Below are 19,271 nucleotides of genomic sequence, written 5' to 3' on the forward strand. Positions count from 1 at the left end.
TGGAAGATTTCCCTCGGATGTACCTGCAAAATTTACGCATAAATCGCACAGTAAGTCCTCTATAATTGATTATGCGATCTCGGATTTTAATATATTTCCACGTATTCTGGATCTGATGATAGTCCCCACGACATTGAGTGATCATAATGTAATACTCTTGACTATCTCCCTAAAACCTCCTAGTACGGCTTCATGGGCGATTAATGGCAAAGATACAGCCTTTCATGCATCCTCCGGTAGATGTTTTTGGAATCCATCTCTAATTTCTGGGGTGCATGTCATTCTATGTAAAACCATAGCAGACTTGAATGCTTGGTATGGCTCGGAAATTGCTAGTTTTGAGAACTTTATGCAGAACATCATTTTGGATGTGAAAAAGGTTAGACGGCCCCCGAAGCGGGTATACATGCCCAGTGCCCTGTGCACACTGAATAAAGAAATAAATAAATTAGTCCGTGCCCAATTTGTAAGTAGATCTGGGGAACGGGGAAAAGAACTTTCGAGGTTAAAAAGAAAGAGAGTTAGACTAAAAGCGAAATTAAAAAAGGAAAAGGAAGATTTAGTTTGGATAAATCTAAGGGAAGCAGTAGCGCACGGTAAGATCCGCAAATTTTGGTCCATTATCGGGATGGGATGTGGCAATAGATTAACCCCTTGCCCAATCCCTATTACCGAAGAGGTTTGGTCTGCCTATATTTGGGATCTTTACGGGGGGTATGGTACTTTAGTGGATACTAGCCCCCCCGATGTATTCACTGATGGAGAAATTAAGTATCCATCAGAGGAAACAATAGCTGGGGCCATAAAGAACATGCGCTCGTCCGGCGCAATGGGGCCGGACGAACTCCCTATGACGGTCCTGAAGCAGGAGCCCTCCCTCTGGAGTAAAATACTTTATCCTTTATTTAAATCCTGTTTTGATTCGAAGAAGGTTCCAGCATCCTGGAGGGGCAGTATCTTGGTTCCTATCTTTAAGAAGGGCTCGAGGGATACCCCTAGTAATTATCGTTTGATTGCTCTCCTCGACTCAGTCGGTAAGATCTTTGCGAAGTGTCTTTTAAATCTACTCTCGGACTGGGTCGATGAGAACAATATTTTACCACGCGAACAAACGGGATTTCGTAGGGAGCACGGCACTCTAGACAATTTGACCACCCTTCATGTGATATCGGACAAGTATACGCAGGTGAGAGGGGGAGTTGTGTATGCAGCTTTTATCGATTTCTCCACGGCGTTCGATAGAGTGGATCGTAGAACGCTGTGGAGAAATTATCAACTATTGGAGTACCCCCATACTTGCTGGAACTTGTTCGCACATTACATACGGAAACTTGGTGTAGGGTGTTGCAGGGGGGAGAAAGGGGTCTTTCTGATCGTATACCTTCCCTAAACGGCCTGAAACAGGGTTGCCTTTTGGCGCCGCTGTTATTCTCTCTATATACGCAGGATTTACCTGCCGCCGTATCTGTCTGTGAGGGCATTGCTCCAGTGCTAGGGGGGGCCCCCATCTCCTGCCTGATGTATGCTGACGACATTCTCGTTTTGGATTTAACACCTAAAGGTTTAGCAAATAGGTTGCATGCACTTCATGCCTTTGCAGTTTCCCACTCTATGAGGATTAATATATCTAAAAGCAAAATCATGTGCATAAGGGGGAAAAAGTTGTGCCGCTCAGAAAACTTTGGGTGGTCGATTGGTGGTCACAAGCTGGAGGTAGTTAAAACTTATACCTTCTTGGGAAAAATTATTGCGGCCAACCTGAGCGAGAGGCCTCATATTGATCACTGTTCTCGAAAAGCCTTTGCACATGGTAAAGGCATAAATTCATTATACGTAGCGACTGGGAAAAGACATTTTTCTTGTATGCTTGAGGTTTATAAGGCTAAGATCCCCGCTACCCTTATTTATGGTATTGAACTCGTTGAGTTAAAACTCTGGGATTTCTGCCATAAAACTGAAGGGAAACTGTTAAGATCCTTGGTTTCATTAAATACCAACTGCTCTTTGGCAGCGTGCAGACTTGAGTTTGGCCTAAGGAGCAGTTGGGTGCAGGGATTATGTGCCCTGGTACGTTGGGTGGCCTCACTTGCCAGAGCAGAACCGGGGACGATGAGAGCTCTACTTAAAAGCGAATTATTAGGCAACTTTAAAGAGTTTTCACAACTTGTAAAGAATTTCAGAAAAGCGGTGACTCTTCTGAAACTAGATGAAAGTACTTTGTTCCTGCACTCTCCAGCGCAACTAAAAATACTGCTAAAACAGGCATCTTGGGAACTAGGCTTTCAACTAGATAAGAATGAAATACAAAGAAAAGGTGGTTGTGATCTCCTTATTAATTCATATGTTGCCAAGAAAGCCCAAGCCTACGTATTATGGAATCTACCTCATGGCATTAGAAGGTTGTGGTTTCTTATTCGTCATGACCTATTGCCATTGAATATTCTTCTAGCCAAATGGTATGGAACATCGAAAATGTGCAACTTTTGTAACCTAAGTATACAGGATCGTATGCATGTCTTACTGATTTGCCCGGTACTTCGCACTTTGCGCCTTAAATGGCTAAAACCAATTTGCATCCGCTTGGGTATTTCCAATGTAAATATCTTCCTACAATCTTTGTACTCGCCTTTAAATGAAATGTTCTGCTTCTACATTTTTAAATTTTTTAAAGGATTTTTAGATATTTATTAATATGCTATCTAAATTTTTGTCAGCCTTTTGGTGGTACTCTTGTTAATGGATGAATCATGGACTTGTATAACATATGTTTGTGGAATATCATGTTTGAATTTGTAGTTATTTTTGAACATGTTACATGTGTTTTCTTTTATATTCTATTCTGAATATGTCATATGTGTTTTCTTTTATCTTTTATGTGGCCCTCTATGAGAGCCAAAACATAAATAAATAAACTTTGAACTTTGAGTGGAATGATGTGGGTTGCATTGGAATTGTTAGTTGTAGAATTGTGTGAGGTGGAATTGTGTGAGGTGGAATGTGTTTGTGTAGTGGAATTATGTGGCACAGTGGACATACAGGGGTGAGAACTGTACAGAATAGATAAAAAAAGGCTATGCTGAGGGTGCTGTGGTTAGTGTACCATTGGACTCTATGTCACCAAGAAGTAGCCCTCCAGCTGTGGGTGGCCTTTCCTTTAATATGTCGTCATTTTTGGGATAGAGCATCTGAAGTGGACTAGAAGCTGTACCCTAAATTCCCCGAGGCAGGGGTAGGTGCTGGAATGAAGGGGTGAGGGGCTATTTATTTTAATTTCAATTGTGCCCAGTGAAGGTGCTAGTGTGTGCTTAAATATAATGCTCTCTGCGCACCTGTTTGCATGAGTTCTTTCCACCCCACAGGCGTTTCCCCAAGGCCCTCTTAGACTGTCTTCTCTTGCAGCTAATGACAAGGGAAACATCACTTACAACGCAACTTTTACCACGCAATGCTTTTACATCGCAGCTTTTACAACGCAAACCATTACAACGCATTGCGCTGGGGGGCGCTCTAGGATAGGGAATAGGTTAATTTACTATCCAATAACCTTCCCTAGTGTCCACGGGGACTGGAGTTGGAATAGTAAATTAAACTATTCACTATCCAGCACCCCAAAGCGCTATGCGTTGTAATGGTATGCGTTGTAAAAACCGCGATGTAAAAGCATGCGTGGTAAAAGCATGCGTTGTAATGTCGTACATCCAATGACAATGATCTGCTGATGAAAGAGGGCATGGCATTTACAGTAGGTCAGCAGCGTGTTTCTTACTTCTGTGCCGTTAAGACCTTATGGCCACAATAAAATAATACATTGGTTTCCAGTTACTGAGCGAATTAACATAAAACCAAAAACAGCAACTTGTTCACAATTGGATGAAACAAACAGTTGGTCGAGTGATTCAAGTATATTTACAATACACTGCTGAAAACATTATTTATCACACAGGCCTTATAGACACTGCAGAGTCTGGGATTTTGCACTTGTATAATTTTCCTGGGTTTTTACAAACATTTTAAAAGTAACACATTTTCACTGCTTGCATGATTTCCCCTGAATTTTGCGTCCTGGGACTTTTCTCCTAATCATGGAGGTTGACCGTGATAAACAGGATGTGTATGGGCCAGGGCACTATGGTTTTACAAATGCCCAAGACCATTATACAAAACTGTGGTGCTTGGGGCCGGAAGGGAGTGTTACGCACAAACCCTTTAATGCAGATGTAAGTTATAACTTGTAGTTGCATAGGTTAATTTTCTTCATTTATGATTAATGGCAAGACAAGCCTCCCATTTTCATGTGGACATGTTGTCACACCTTTTAAAAATCCTTGTTATGTAAACATGAAAACCCAGACCCAAATCCTTTTCCGGCCACATATATTCTTCTGTTTCTCTGGACTGGGCTTGTATCCACAATGTTCACCAGATCCCTGAAATAAAGCTAAGGAAACCCAGCAAAGCTTAATTTGGGGTATACATCCTGAGGCAAGTGCTGTTAAATAAGGTGAATGCTGCACTACCTCGAACAATATTTTTTTATAGTGCTACGCAAACACGTGGGTCCCGTGCTCTCCATGCCAATGGAGTCAAGCCATCCTGGCTGATGAGGGCTGAAAGCCTGAAACAGGTCCTAGGATGCTTGTTTACAGTCCAGGGAGGACCTGGCTTGGCAGTTCGGGCTGAATTGGGTGCAGGGTTAAGATTGATTTGCATATGGCTGGGTCCAAATTCGAATGGCATGGTGAGCAAAAAAACTATGGATTTAGGCCCAGATCTCTGTACTGGAGTGACTGTATGACATTGTTTTGCATTCTGCCCATCAAGTATTCTTTTTGTATTTGTCACCCCATGTGGGATGGGTATGCCCAGATGTGGGTCCTGTGCTTTCTATGCCACTGGAGTCAAGCTATCCTGGCTATTGATAGCTGAAAGCCCAAAACCGGTCCTAGGATGCTTTTGTCCAGTCCAGGGAGGACCTGGCCTGGCAGTTCGGGCTGAACTGTTCCCATTGGGCTCATGGTCAAGACCGATTTGCATATGGCCGGTCTATACTGGAATGGCATGGTGAGCAAAAAAACGATGGATTTAGGCCCAGATCTCTGAACTGGGGTGAATGTATGAAATTGTTCTGCATTCCACCCATCAATTGTTCTTTTAGCATATTTTTTAATAGTCCAAGAATGGCACATTTCATTGCAATGGGATCAGCAAGGCTGAGGTCAGATTTATGGCACAGAATACAATCTTCAAGGTTCTCAACAGTGACAAGAGCCTTATGTCGAGGAAGAGATAGAAGCAGGAAGAGAGAGATGGAAAATCGGAGACAAATGAGAGAGAATAGCAGAGTTAGGAAAAGGTGAAGGAGGCAGAAGGTAAGGGAGGAACAGGGGGACTGTGGACTTGAAGAGAGAGGCACTGGAGGAAGGCAGCAAAAGGAGGCCGGGAGAGGGATACGCAGGTGGAGGAAAAGAAAGTCAGAGAAAGACTGAGGCATGAGGAGAGGAAGTGCAGGCGATAACATGCAGGGTTAGTGTGGTAGAAAGAAATACCAGTGAGAGAGAGAGGAATGGGAGTGAGGCACAATCGTGCAAAGAGACAAGGGAGGGAGATGCGCTACGAGGGCACTATATTAAATCATAGCGTACTTTGGCAAAGTGAATTAAATAACTTATTTGCTGTATTTATTGCACATTTTTTTCGTTTAACAAAGAGGACTTCAGTTACTGATCTGGGCAGAAACAGCTGAAAGTGTAGGATTGACGAGTGGGGGGGCACAGAACACAGTACTACCGAATATTGGGCACTGGCACACACGCACACACACACTCAAACATCAGAAAATGCATTGAGGAATTAAAGTACTGAGACACTTAAAAACGTGAAGGCATAGAAAAAAGATATTATTAATAATGCGCACACACAACCACAAGAACGTGAAACGGCAGCAGAATATGCACCACACACTAGTATGCAAAATAAATGAAGGAACAGATAATACTGATAATACTGTATGAAAGAAACACAACAAATATACATTTTAATGTGCAAAGTAAACTCTGTATCCTGCTTTCTAAAGGTGGCGAACTTTCAGATTACTGTATAAACACTAACACACAGTATATTAGCATAATTACATTTCACAAGCAAGTTCTGTGTCCAAATTTGTAAAAAGACGGGAACATACAGATTTTGTCTGCTTCAATGTAATTTCTTTTTTTCGAAATCCATCCACAGATATTACTTTGACAACTTCTACATATATATGATTACACTTAAACTCTATTATCATGACTGCTCATAAAAAATATATTGCAAATGAAGGAGAAACACTTTATACGTACCCAACGCTGCTTTCATGTCCAGTGCTCAGAAACTTACACTGAATGCAGGCATATTTCGAGGCACTCTCAGTGCCCCGCAGTCAACTATCCGGTTACATCTAACTTTGCATAAACAGAACATAACTTTGATTTCCAAAAGGGCATGTAGCAGCAATCTGCTCATTTCAGTTAACACCAACGGGTTCAGCTGATTAAAAATTATAATTGTTTCACCATGAATAATGCAGCTAGACTCCCCATCGTACAAAGAATGCCGCTGTTGCTCTTCTTGCCCGGGTCCCGGTAGTTCAACAGGTCCATTTGCATGAACCGCATTAATCGTGCGAGCAGAGAACAGCTCGTGTGCTTTCACCCCTAGGCAGAGAGCGGAATGCCGCCCCCCAGGTGAAGTAAGGTCAGACCAGTCTACCCCCGGGGTGTTCGCGCGAGAGGCAAAGTACACGCTGTTGGGGGTTTGGGGATTGGTCAAGGGCAGGGATTAGGGTGGGGATATAAGGTGCAGGGAAGGAGGGCTCTTCCTGTTCCTGCACCTAGCACCATTGGGGAGGGTTAAGTTAATTTTAGAGGAGCGTTGGTAGTTTTAGGCCCAAGGGATTTTTGATTGCCAATTCACTGATTGGTGGGGGCAGACAAGTGTGTCCTAGAGAAGGGAGGCTTAGCGGGGATCTCCTTACCAGGTGGAGCAGGAGCGATGGCTGAGCCTGATGCGGAGGCCGTCCGGGCTGGGCTGAGGGTGCTGGGCCAAGTGGGTTGCGAGGACCTCCAGTGGCCCGGTGCAATTGGTCAAGCGTGGGTCAGCATGATCCGTACCTACTGGTTGGTCGCAGCTGTGGTGGTGCCTTGAAGAGCCACCACTTGCAAAGAAAGGTACGTGTGGTGAGGGTGGCCAGCCCAAAAAGGAGACTGCGAAGTGCGGGGGCCAGCGTCAGAGCCGGTCCACATGCCTATCAGCTGGCATGACCTCTCTCGGCCCGATTTGGCAGGAGGAGTGACAGCAGGGGGGCTTTCCTGTGCTGCAACACACTGCGGCCGTGGAGGCAACCAGCTGCATACTGAGCCAGGGGCAGGGGGCAGGGCCATGCAGAACCCCAGCTGCTGGGGCGGTGGGAGGCCAGTTATGGACAGGTCGGGAGGGGCTCGGGAGGATTGCAGGCCCTGAATTTTGCTGGGACATGCAGAGGGCCGGAGAGGGAGGCAGTGCAGTGGGAGGAGACCCCCATGGACCTCACATGGAGGCCAGGGGCAGCCTCACAGCAGCATGGGGGAAATGAGCCCCCCAGCCCATTAGTGACAAAGCCCAAAAGCGAGGGGGCCCTGGGTTCAGCACCCCTTCTCAGGCAGGGCCAAGGGAGGCGGACAGCGGGGGCAAATGCACCCCGCCCATTCTCCCCAGATGGGCAGGGATGTCCGTGGAAGAGAAGATCCAGGAGCAACGCAGGTTCATCCAGGAGTCCGAGCAGAGGTGGGAGGACATGTGTGCGGCCACGGAGGGTAGTGGTTTTGATCCCTGGGAGGAGGTGCCTCCCACCCCCACGTGGGAGGAGGAAGCACAGGCAGAGCTGGACTCCCGGGCGGGGGTGCCAAGGGCAAGTGGTTATGGGTAGAGGAGGTGAGCCATCTCTGAAAGGAACAGGGACAGCCGAGAAGGCGGAGAGACCTGGAGGTGCTGTGGCCATCTCAGGTTCAAGCAGCCTAGGGGGAGGGTACAAACAAGTGATGGAGGCTGGTAGAAATAAGGGGGGATGAGGGGTGCAAAGAGATCCTGGCAAGAAGAAGCAGGGGGGTCCGCGGCAGCCTGCCCTTTATCGAGGGTTCAGGCAACGGCGACAATTTCAAAGGATGGTAGTGTTGTGTCTGTAAAGAAGGAAAAAGGGCAGAAGAGAGTGGTGTATGAAGTGATGTGAGCACCTGCAGAGATCGAGCTGGAGTTGCAGTTGGACTATGATGATGAGAATGATGAGCTGGAGGAAGGTGAAGTGCGGGATGATGTTTGTGGCTGCAGGCGGTTCGGGGAAGGCAACCAGAAAGCTTGGTGTTTTGCAGGAGGCAAGTGCGGCCAAAGGCAAGACGACGAGAGCCATTCAGAAGAAGACGTGCATCAAGGGTAAAGACAGAGGGGCACAAGCAAACCTATCAGGTGAGGGGGACTGATGGGCTGCGTGTGACGGAGGTCCGAAAGGGGGATGGAAAAAAGCCTGCTGGTCGGTGTGTGTGGAGGATGGGTCTATAAGGGGCACATGGGCAACAGCGACTCCAGTGGCGGGGGCGAAGGACAATGGGGCAAAACAATTGGTTGGAACGAGCGTCCAGATGGACAAAGTAGAGGGAACGGAGGAAAAAGGGGAGGACAAACATCACAAAAACTCTCATATATGGGTTTGGCTATGCCTTTGGGGTCACACCTATCTGATAAAACAAGAAACAGGATTTGGAGCCATGAATACGTGGATGTCTTTAGACTATTGCATAGGAAGATCCAGGCAAAATAAGGGTCAAAGGAAGAAGAGTGGGAGCACATTTTTTTTTAAAAGCGGAGACACACCTAGGGTAAGAGAAGTAACAGGTCTTTAGATGATTTTGGAAGGTTGAATCATTTTCCAGTTGTCTCTAATTCTAAATATTTTTTGTCTCTAATTTTAAATGATGTTACCAATCTGAGGGTTATGAAATATTGAGTCCATTGCTGATTTCATGCAGTGGGCCCATAACTCACTAAACTACTTAACTAGGAAAGTAACTTGTAACTAGTGTGTTGGACAAGGATATTTGCAACAACCACATTAACCGCTAAGCAGGATTACATCCACCATGGATCTGAGACCTACAGTGTATGCACAATTTTATACACATTAATCCTTGTGTACATTAATACTCCTTAATGCTTATATACTATCTCCGATTGTTGGAGACTGATTTTGAACCTGTGAGAAAGTTCAGTGGGGAAGATAAAGCAAGTAGGGCAAGGGGACCGGTGTGTGTGATGCTGGCGTTAAAGCAAAGGCACAAGGCAGTGCAGTGCAGCCAGTGTGTCCCTGCCGGCCGGCCCACCACGAGTAAAGGTAAGATTAGAAGTTAAGCACTTGAGCAGTGATTGTAAACTAACTAACTTTTGTACTAGTAGCTAAGCGAAGCCAGCTAACAAGGGATACCATTGATTATTCCAATAATATGCCGTCACCGACCGCGACAAAAAACCAACGCTTATTTTTTTGGGGTAGCATGATGGACACAGTGCGTGCCTGCCTTTTACCATGGAACAACGTAATTTCTAAATTCCATTGGATAATTGTGGTTGAGGACGGACTGATGGGTGAGCTGGAGTCGGGGAGGCAGCCCGAGAAAGTTCAAGAGAAACTTTATGCGATGTTGTGGAGAAAATTAAAAGTGCGTAGCATACTTTTTAATAAGCTTGCATTTGAACTGAAACTGGCTTGTGTGTGTGTGTTGTGTGTGTATATGTGTGCTTGCTGATTGTGTCAGACGGGGTGGGTATGTGTGTATCTTACATGTTAAACAACAGCATATGAAGTGACATAACTTCAAAGACGGTGTGCTGATAACCGGTGCATTCACATCTGACTGCTATGCTATTTGGTACCCATGATCCTGCACCCTGTATATGTATGCAAATACGATCTTGTGACTGAAGGACAAGTGTCGATAAAAAAACGGCCTACACATCTCACAGACTATGGTAAGATGTGTTACTGTTATTGGGCATATGAATTTTATATCCTAATACTGAACAATTAATTATACCACTTTTATGGGTGCATTTTAGTCATTCTTTGTGACTATGTCTAAGGCCCGAATGATGGTTGCCTAGTATTTATGATTCGCGGAAGGCATAAAGTTGGTTGTACTACTGCCTTTTTTGTCTCTTCTGACCCTATAGTGAATGACACGAGCTGTGAGCGAGGACAAGACAGCTTTACCTGGAGACTGCAGGTGACTCCTAGTGATTGTCCAGTTATATTCACTTTTGTTTTATTATTTGTTGCAGTAGCAATTTAGTGTAAATAGGTCCTGAAGAAAGCAAGGATCACTATGTCCGAGAATTGCTGAAACATGTTGACCTGACTCTAATTCAGACAGTATATTTTTCAAACTGTCTTTACACATTCAAATTGTTTTTAATTTGGAGTAGCGAGCATCACCCTAATAAACATGTATTATGTGCTCCCTGACCCAATTTTAGACACCTTTTTCTAATTATTTTCCCTTTTATTTTAGTTTTTGCACTGCACTTCCCCAGTCATACCACACTTGCATCACTTATCAGTCTCACTAAGTGATCAAACCATACTGTTGCTATTCAGGAAAGGAGTACTATTAACCATCTAGTCTCCCTCTTCCTTTATATTCACAACTTGCATCGATGGTTTCATGAAAATTTCCCAAATGATGAAGGGCGGTCTCGTGTGGTGACTGATGGGTACTTTTTGATCATCGAATGAGTTGTCACTGCGTACCTTTTTCTAGGGTCATCTTCTGGTTTGCTGTTCAACTAATGTTTGCCGACCGCGCACACAGCCTTTGGCTTTCTTAGACCCTCTTGAACGCTGTAGTTTGAAGGACAAGTGTAACATATTCAAGCACACAAAAAGCCCGCTTTACCTCAAGCTGCAAGGTGTGAGTGGGTGTCTCTTTGTGAAATGCCCTTTAACATTCATCGGCTGTCCTGCATCGATTTGATCTGCAGGCGCCCCACTTACTGATAATTGCTGAAATTAAAATGGGTGTGTGATGGTGTCTGCAGGTAACACTCGCATTCTTGTGCTTATCTTTCCACCTGTTCATCAATACAGATGAACAATCACTCGAGCAAACACTTCTGTGTATTCCACACTGGGCTACAATTCAGAGTGAGAGATAGCAGGAACCCAAGGAAGACAAAGGATGGCTGGAAGCAGATGGACAAGGAAGGGCACGGTAGCTGATCAGAGAGACAATGCTATTGTAGTGTAGTTCCTATATTCCCAATAGGCTTTGCGCATTGAAATAATATATCCTATAGTTTAGACGTAGGACTGAGGTTTACTAGGTCTCTATCGAATACATTAGACTTAATTGTGAGTGCCAGCTAGCTCAGAGGTCACTAGAAACTCTCGAATTCACAAGAAGAGATTAAATTCTGACAACCGCATAAACATCGTGCATTCATTTATAAAGACAATTTAAGAAAGTGAAGGGAATATCCAGCACCATTTATAATTGCATCGCAATAAGGGGTGTGGTTATGAATTGTGCAGCAGGTGTAGTGGCGCCAGGATCCAGAGCTGTGAAAGGCCCACTGAAACTCAATTATATTGTCCTTTTATAACCCAATCAGGGGCTAGGCGGCCTATTTTCTATCTTTGCATTAAATCATGTGGCAATCAAGTTACACCACAGATCTCAGTTAGTTCAGTTATACTACAATGTATTAAGTTGTTACTTTTACATTTGTGATGCTTTGCTCGACCAGAAGTGAATTAGAAAATGAAAGAGAATCAAAATCCATGGCTAATGGTGCTGTTCAGTGGGTCTGTCTTTTCGGTGATTCTGACCCCTAAGAGGCACCAAATATTTTTCATGTCTGAGCATCATTTCAAGTATTTTGTTCAGGCGTTTTGTCTTTGACTTACCGACATAAGTTTTCAGGATAATCATTTGCATACAACCCTACATAATTTTTTCCGTAGAGGTAGGTTTATTATAGCTTGAATATAATAAAGTTCTAACGTACAATACTGGCAGTTTTTAACAACAAAGCTTCCTGGTGGATGGGAGACAGGTCATGCAGTACCTGGATGTCTTTAGTGAGTTACTGCTGGCAAAAGGTAACTAGTTATAAGACTAAGGAAAGAACTGCTCGAGAACTTGGTAAATGGAAACTATTTTCTCAAATGGCTGGGGAGCAAAAATCAAAGAAGTGAAGATGCATTTTTTAGGTGGTACCAATTGCACATATCGAAGTAGAAAAAACAATGAAACAAGGTAAAACCTGTTTTTTAATTAAATAGTTTGATGACCCCTTTTAATATAGCAGGAGGAAGGCTAGAGGCAGGGAAGGCGCAAAGCATGCCCCAGTGTGAGAGCCAGGTCCTGACTGAGTTCCAGTCTCTGCCTTACAATATCTGCTTTCTCTGACTTCCACAATCTAGTCCCTCTCTCCCCACAAGGGCTTGACCTCACTCTCTCCAATCCCTTCATGCCTGGACATTCTTTCCTCAGCAATCATTGCTCTCCCTCATCCTCCCAAACCTCTTGCCTACAAACCTTCTGCTCTCAGCCTGTTTCCTGCTTTTGCCCTGTCTTCCCTCAGCAGCGCCTGCTCTCTCTCTCTCTCCCTACCCCAACCTGCTTTGTTCTCAGTATTGTCCTCTTTAATACCCTCCCTCTCCTTGGTCCCTCTCTTCTCAGCACTACCTTCTTTCTATCCTGTCCCTTCTCCTGATCGCTCTGAAGTTTTGCTCTACTTAGTAAAAGAGGGTGTTCCACTATCCCTGGTGAGTGACCACAGCCACAGTCAAATCTTGGTGCAGTGTATGTACAAGATGAAAGTTGTTTGGCTGTTGTGAGAAATTGGGTTGTTGATTGAAGGGGAGGGTGTGAGCCCTTCTGAAGCAACAGTCAAAATCACCATCAGGGTGAACCTTAGAAGTTACTAAATGAATCTGTGCTTAACCCTCGGATAGCTTGGCACAAAAGCAGTCAGGATTAGCATAGAGGCAATCTGTAGTATTTATTCAGCATACACAAACAGTATTAAAGTGAAAACACAACATAAGAAAAACCCCACACCAATGTAGAACAACCGAGTAAAATGTAATACATTATTTGACACCAAAAGGACACAAATCTAATTGTTAGAACTGAAGATGTGAAATTTTAAAGATTTATGATACGTAATGCACCTAAAATCACAAAGCTCCACTTGCGGTCATCAGGTCGTGCTAGACTGGGGGAAAGTCACAAGTTCAGGCTGACCGCTAAGATACAGGGACCAGGATATACCCCAGTATTCTCCTTTCCCAAGTCGGCACAAAGAGCACAGCAATATTTCATGTATTTCCTTACAGTGATTAGTGATTTTAGCAAATTTACGCCACAAATGTGCTTTAAATGCACTTAGTGATTGAATTTTTTTTCGAAATTTACTTGGGGCGCTGGAGGGGAGGAACCTTCTATCAAAAGGAGGAAGGCTAGCTGGCTGAAATTCAACTTTACTTCGGTATTACATCTGACTTTCAGCAGAGCCAGTTGTAGAATTTTGATGGAGCATATACAGATGTGGGTGGAGCCAGTGGTGGAAGTAGGTGTAGCCAGGGGAAGTGGGTGTGGCCTCCTAATAAAACGATTGGAGCACCTGCGCTTAATATTTTACAAATCAAGCACTGGAATGTAGTATCCACGTAACTTGACTTCTTGTATATTGGCATTAAGGACCTTCTTCAGGTCAGGCAACAAAGAATAGTTGATCAAGTTTGTGCCGCACCATGCTGAGTCTTCCAGCGATCTGAACGCATACGCTGAGTGGTGAGCATTGAGGGGAGCATTGCTGTTACTCACCTTTCTTTTGCTGATTTTATAGAATAAAACAAGTTGGTACATTGCTTTACTGAAGCCCTGAACACATCTCATCAGAAAGGTGTTTACTCAAACAACACTTTCTACTTATAGGCATCAAATAAATTCTGAAGAATTAACACACTGATGCAAGAATACCTGGGCCCACCATTATGGCATGTCCTCCTCTTTATATTAGGAGTAAGACCAGGGCATTGTGTGCATCATCTTGTGCTGATGAGCTCTCAAATGACCCACATTTGCATTCTTTAAAGATGGCATCTCCATTGAAGGAAACATAGATGCTAGAGGGACAATTGATGGTTCTGGTCAAGATTCCAACAGGGAGCTTGCTGTCTGATGTCAGAGTTTAAATTACGCTTATAAAATGTACAGGGTTTTAATTGGAATTTTGCATATATGTTCCATAGCAGTGAAAATTAGCACTGGCAGCCTCTGTGCTTTAGGATGGGGTCCCAAATCTTGTAGGCATATAAAAAAAAATAGTGCTGAAGAGATCAGAGTCTTCGTAGAGAGATGTGTAATCTGCACCCAGTCCTCACTGACGTTTCACATTGGTCACAGGGTACGCGTTATAAGGCGGTGGGAAAACTGCTGACGGCTCTTGTACAGGAGGGAATCCCAGTTCTTGTCCGTAGGTATTCTGCACCACAAACATGGGCTGAGACTATAAAGGGAAGATTTTAGCAAAATAAATTTCAAAGTACACTGTCCATCAACCACTGACAACAAAAACTGCATAACTATTAATTCAACTACATTACAAATCCAGCACAAAACCACCCAAAAGCTCAAATCCCCATATTGTCTATTAATCGTGACATGTATTATGCATATACATCAGCCATCATACATAAGCATCCCACTTACATCATCAAATACAGATGAGCTGTCAGCAGGCAGCATCAGACAGAAGCCATTGGAGATCACCTATCAACTTCCACCATGCATTACCTATCAGCCATCATACTTCATTAAGCAAAAGCCATCCCAGATATTCTGTTACGTTTAATTACAAAGAACATGTTTGTACACCTTCATGGCACTCTGAATACTCACAAAACTAAGCACCAGTTTTATCAACAGTTTACACTAGTGTAAAGTCACAAAAGGTGATGCAAACTGGAGCAAAATGTTCATTTGTTATTTACTTTCTTGTTCAAAACCCTTTTTGCACTGGAAATTTGCCTAAAAGTAACACAAAGTAGCACGTTGAGCTACTTTGTGTTATGTCGCATTAAAGGGGGGGGCAGACTGGTGGTCCATGGGTGTTATCTCACTAACACCCATTGTTTCTGATGCAATGCAGTATCTACTAACAGTCGTAGTACGGGCTTAGCACCTCCTTGAGGCAGGTGTTTACTTGGACAACTATTTTTATTTTTCCAACCTTTTCAAACTTGTCGTGTGTGCTGTAGTATTCAACACATAAAAAATGTTTGAAAAGTCTGAAAGTCTATCATAAAAGATTCTGGGCTACAATGTGTCAAAGTGGTAGAGCAGAAAAGACCCATATCTACTAAGATATGGCACAGTTTCTCTGACCTGGAGAACTACTAGCTACCTTGGGCCATGCACTCATCCTTGCACCATGGTGGAAGTGTGTGTGCATGATGCTTAGTATAGAGTTTGTACTGGAAGGATACTTGTATGACGCAATCCACCGCAAAGTGTTAGCAAATCTGTCATATTGTTTGAACCATACGTAATATGCAATTGGACGTTTTCAGCCAGCAATCTGGGCAGTTGTCATGAATAGGCTTTTAAACTACTTTTTCAGCTTTCAAAAGAGGTCTTTGTGGGATCATGAGACAGAGCAGGGCTCTAAAAAAGTGGTCTGAAGTAGTCAGAGAGCAAAAACCAACTAATCAATCTGACTGCTGATGTGGAACTCTAACCTTTGAGACAGTTTTAGATTTTTTTTTTATCATATACACTAAAAATGCTTATAAGGACTTGTGAGGAATTGGGCTGTTGGTGAGTGGGAGTGAAACCCTACTCACGCAACAGCCACAATCCTTGTCAGGGTGAACCACAAAAACTCACAAAATTAACCTGTGCTTAACCCTTTGGTCGCTTGCCACAAAAGCAGTCAGGCTTAACTTTGAGCGCTACATAAATACTTTACACATTGTCTCTAACAGTAATAAAGTGAAAACACAGCCCCTTCCCCACTCACATCAGACACCCTAATTATCCCATAACACCTGACCAGGCATCATAAATCAGACACCTGTCATTCCCCATCACAATCCCCTTCCATCAAGAATCAAAGTAAGGATAGGGGTGCACAATGAGGTGTAGACACAGGAGGGAAATCTGCAGGGTCTGGACCTGGTGGCAATAACGTTTAATGACAAATAAAATCACAGCTGGTGCAGCTATCCTGGGGAGTGGGAACGGGGAATCAGAGGGTCGCCTTTAGCTGAGCATGGGAGTGATACCAGTACTTTGTAACACATCAGTGAAGTTCGGGTCAAGCTATGCGGGGCATATGTCCAGAAGCACAGTGGCAGATTAGAGACAGTCCAGCAGAGAGCAGCTCGGATGATGCAAGGACCGCATCAGACATTTGATAATAGCGATGCTGGTATTATATTTGTAACACAGCAGATATAAACAGGGATGTAAATACAATAAAGGAGGTAGGTTTTGTTCAGTAGTGTTGTTTTAAAATTAATCTATGGACAGCCACTCACAGGAAGGGAGGTGATCAGAGCGATGACCAAAACATATTGATGCCCGAGCAGTGTAAAAGCAGTAGGAGAGACGAGTGGATTTCCTGTGAGATTCAGTAGCAGGCTAGCAGCACATGAGGAGAAGGAGGTTAAGGGGTGCAGACATATAGAAGTGGCTTCCGGTTAAACTGTTTTTTGGCAAAAAAAACAAGCATTTGCAATGCAATAGTAACCCTGGGCTTAATACTACGCTAACGGAGCATGCAAATTTTGGACTAAATCGCACTTTGCAAATGGCATGTAGTGCAGTACCAAAACTATGCTTCACCACGTAGCGTAGCATCTAAATAAACAATATCCTCAGATGCTTTGAAACAGCAACTTTACATGCTTAAAAGCATATAACCAAATCACAAAAGTGAACTTTTACAATGAAAACATTAGGCAATGAGAGAGCTGATGATTTTGGGGTCCCCCCTAACCTAGAGGGAGGACCAAGCAATGCCTTGAACACAAAGAGCATAAACAAAAAGCAAATTTCGTTGAACTTCAGTGGTGGTCCCATCATCTTAGGACCACCCCAAGCACAGTTATTGGCAAAAAACAATCCCAACCAAAGACCCTGCAAAGCATTATGGGGCGAGATTAGCAGTGGGCAGTGAATATTATAGAATCCAATATCAAAATAATTCTACAAAGAGCTGCAGTTCACCTAGTTGTTACTACATGTCCCTCACTAATCAAATGCAAAGCATTGAAATTATTCTTACATCAAGCTGCAGTTCCACAAGTCGTTACTAGATGTCCCTCACGAGTCAAATGGAAAACCACTGAAACCCTTTCATCAAGCATTTGCATTTGACTCGTGAGGGACATCTAGTACCCACCAGTTGAACTGCAGCTCTTTGTAGAATTCTTTTGATATTGGATGCTATATAATATTCACTGCCCACTGCTAATCTCATCCCATAATGCTTTGCAGGGCCTTTGGTTGGGAATGTTTTTTTGTCAATAACTGTGTTTGGGGTGGTCCAAAGAGGATGGGACCACCACCAAATCGTTCAATAAGCTGTGATTTTTTGTTTTCAAGGCACCTGTTTGGTACTCCCCCTAAAATTAGGGAGGATCCCAAAATCATCACATCTCCCACTGCTTACTAATTTTTCAGTTTCACAATTGTGAAAGTACTATATGAACTTTAGCATATAAACATAGATATACTTATTTTATCATAACTGGCACTGTACAGGATGCCATTTGCAATTATTTTGCAATTTTCTCAGTGCAGACAAGCACACAGTGTCATCAGCTACGCGCGCAGACTACGAAGCTACGTGTAGTGCTGCTATGCAAACTACGCCCAGGCTTATGAAATAGGTCTCGCATTACTGAAAGTTTGAGGTGTTGGCATTGCAAATAATAATACAATACTAATTGCTCAAACTTTCAGTAACGCGAGACATAGTGCATTACAAATGCTTATTTTAAATGAGCTTTAGCCATGTCATGAGTAAACCTGGGTGGTGAACTCCACTCCGCTCACGAAGTTTCCCACACTCTGCGTTTTGCAGAGCTCGCAGAGTTCCGAAAAGCTCTGCTTCGCACAGGGAAGTTCTTTTCCTCGCTCGCGTTCACCAACGTCAAGTTGGCGAGTGCTAGCGTGGAAAATAAACCTCTCGGCGAGATTTTCCAATGCGGGGGGGTCAGGTTTCTCATTGCGAGTTGTCGCTTATGCTCGTGACCGCTCACATTGAGAAACTGGCCGTTCGCGTTGAGAAAGCTGCTGCTCGAGTAAAAATCTACTCGAAAAGGTAAGCTTGCGCTATGCATGGTGCTGTTCGCAATGATTGCACAGTGCGGACAAGCACCCTGCACTGTGCCTTCACAGCGAACAGCATTTTTCTACTGTACTGTGCTGCTAGCGAGCTCCGTGAACTGTGACATCGTTTTTTTGCACTTCGCATAGCTTTGTGTAGTGCAATTCCGCGATCTCCACTCAGGGTTAATCCTGACCAAGCTGCTCAAGGCACTCCAGGCCACTTCCAACCAACCACAACAAGCAATGGCAAAGCCAGCAGATTTCGTCTTTACATAATTTATTGGCTCTGTCAATTGTTTTACATATTACACATCACTTGAGCTGCTGTACAACATGGTTTATAGTAAAAAAAGCACTATGACGCAGTCAATGGTGTGCACATCATGGCACTTTTTTTTACATGAAGTCATGTTTCTCAGAAACCCAACTGCTATGCAATATGTAAGAAACAGAAACATTGCCAGAGCCAACAGATTTCACATAGGAAAAACCTATTGGCTTTGCCAATGCTTGTTGTTCAAGTTGGCAGGCATGATGGCCTGAGTGAACTTGTTCTCCCTCTACAGCAGAAATACATTATACTAGATGCATGGCTTTAAGTGGAATGAAAAAAACGTTTCTCCTTTGCTGACTGTAATTACCTTCAATCATCTTGAGAAAAACAGAATAAGTGGCATTCTTTTTTCATCTGGGCTTCTAGGAGCGTTAGCCCATGCCCCTGTGGCACTTACAAACACTATAAAAACTACTGTCAAGGAGAGGCACCTCCTTCAAAAGAAAAAGAGACAGACCACGGAAGCCACATGGGCCGCACATTAAAACAAACCATTGTTCTTCCACATTGCAGAGTAGCATAAAATAAAA

General features: G+C 43.7%; 1 protein-coding gene across 2 annotated transcripts in view; it reads right to left on the reverse strand.

Moving 5' to 3' along the window:
• Nucleotides 1–13,050: 13,050 nt before the first annotated feature.
• The window catches only part of LOC144805272 (membrane-spanning 4-domains subfamily A member 4A-like), a 161,519-nt gene continuing 155,298 nt past the window's right edge, over nt 13,051–19,271 (reverse strand). For both annotated transcript variants that reach the window (XM_078671954.1, XM_078671953.1), the window contains one exon: nt 13,051–14,577. In XM_078671954.1, coding sequence (XP_078528080.1) covers nt 14,449–14,577 — 129 coding nt within the window. In that variant the 3' untranslated portion in view covers nt 13,051–14,448. The remainder of the gene's footprint in view (nt 14,578–19,271) is intronic.

The sequence above is a fragment of the Lissotriton helveticus genome, chromosome 1_2 (genome assembly GCF_964261635.1).
Source record: "Lissotriton helveticus chromosome 1_2, aLisHel1.1, whole genome shotgun sequence".
Classification (NCBI taxonomy): domain Eukaryota; kingdom Metazoa; phylum Chordata; class Amphibia; order Caudata; family Salamandridae; genus Lissotriton; species Lissotriton helveticus.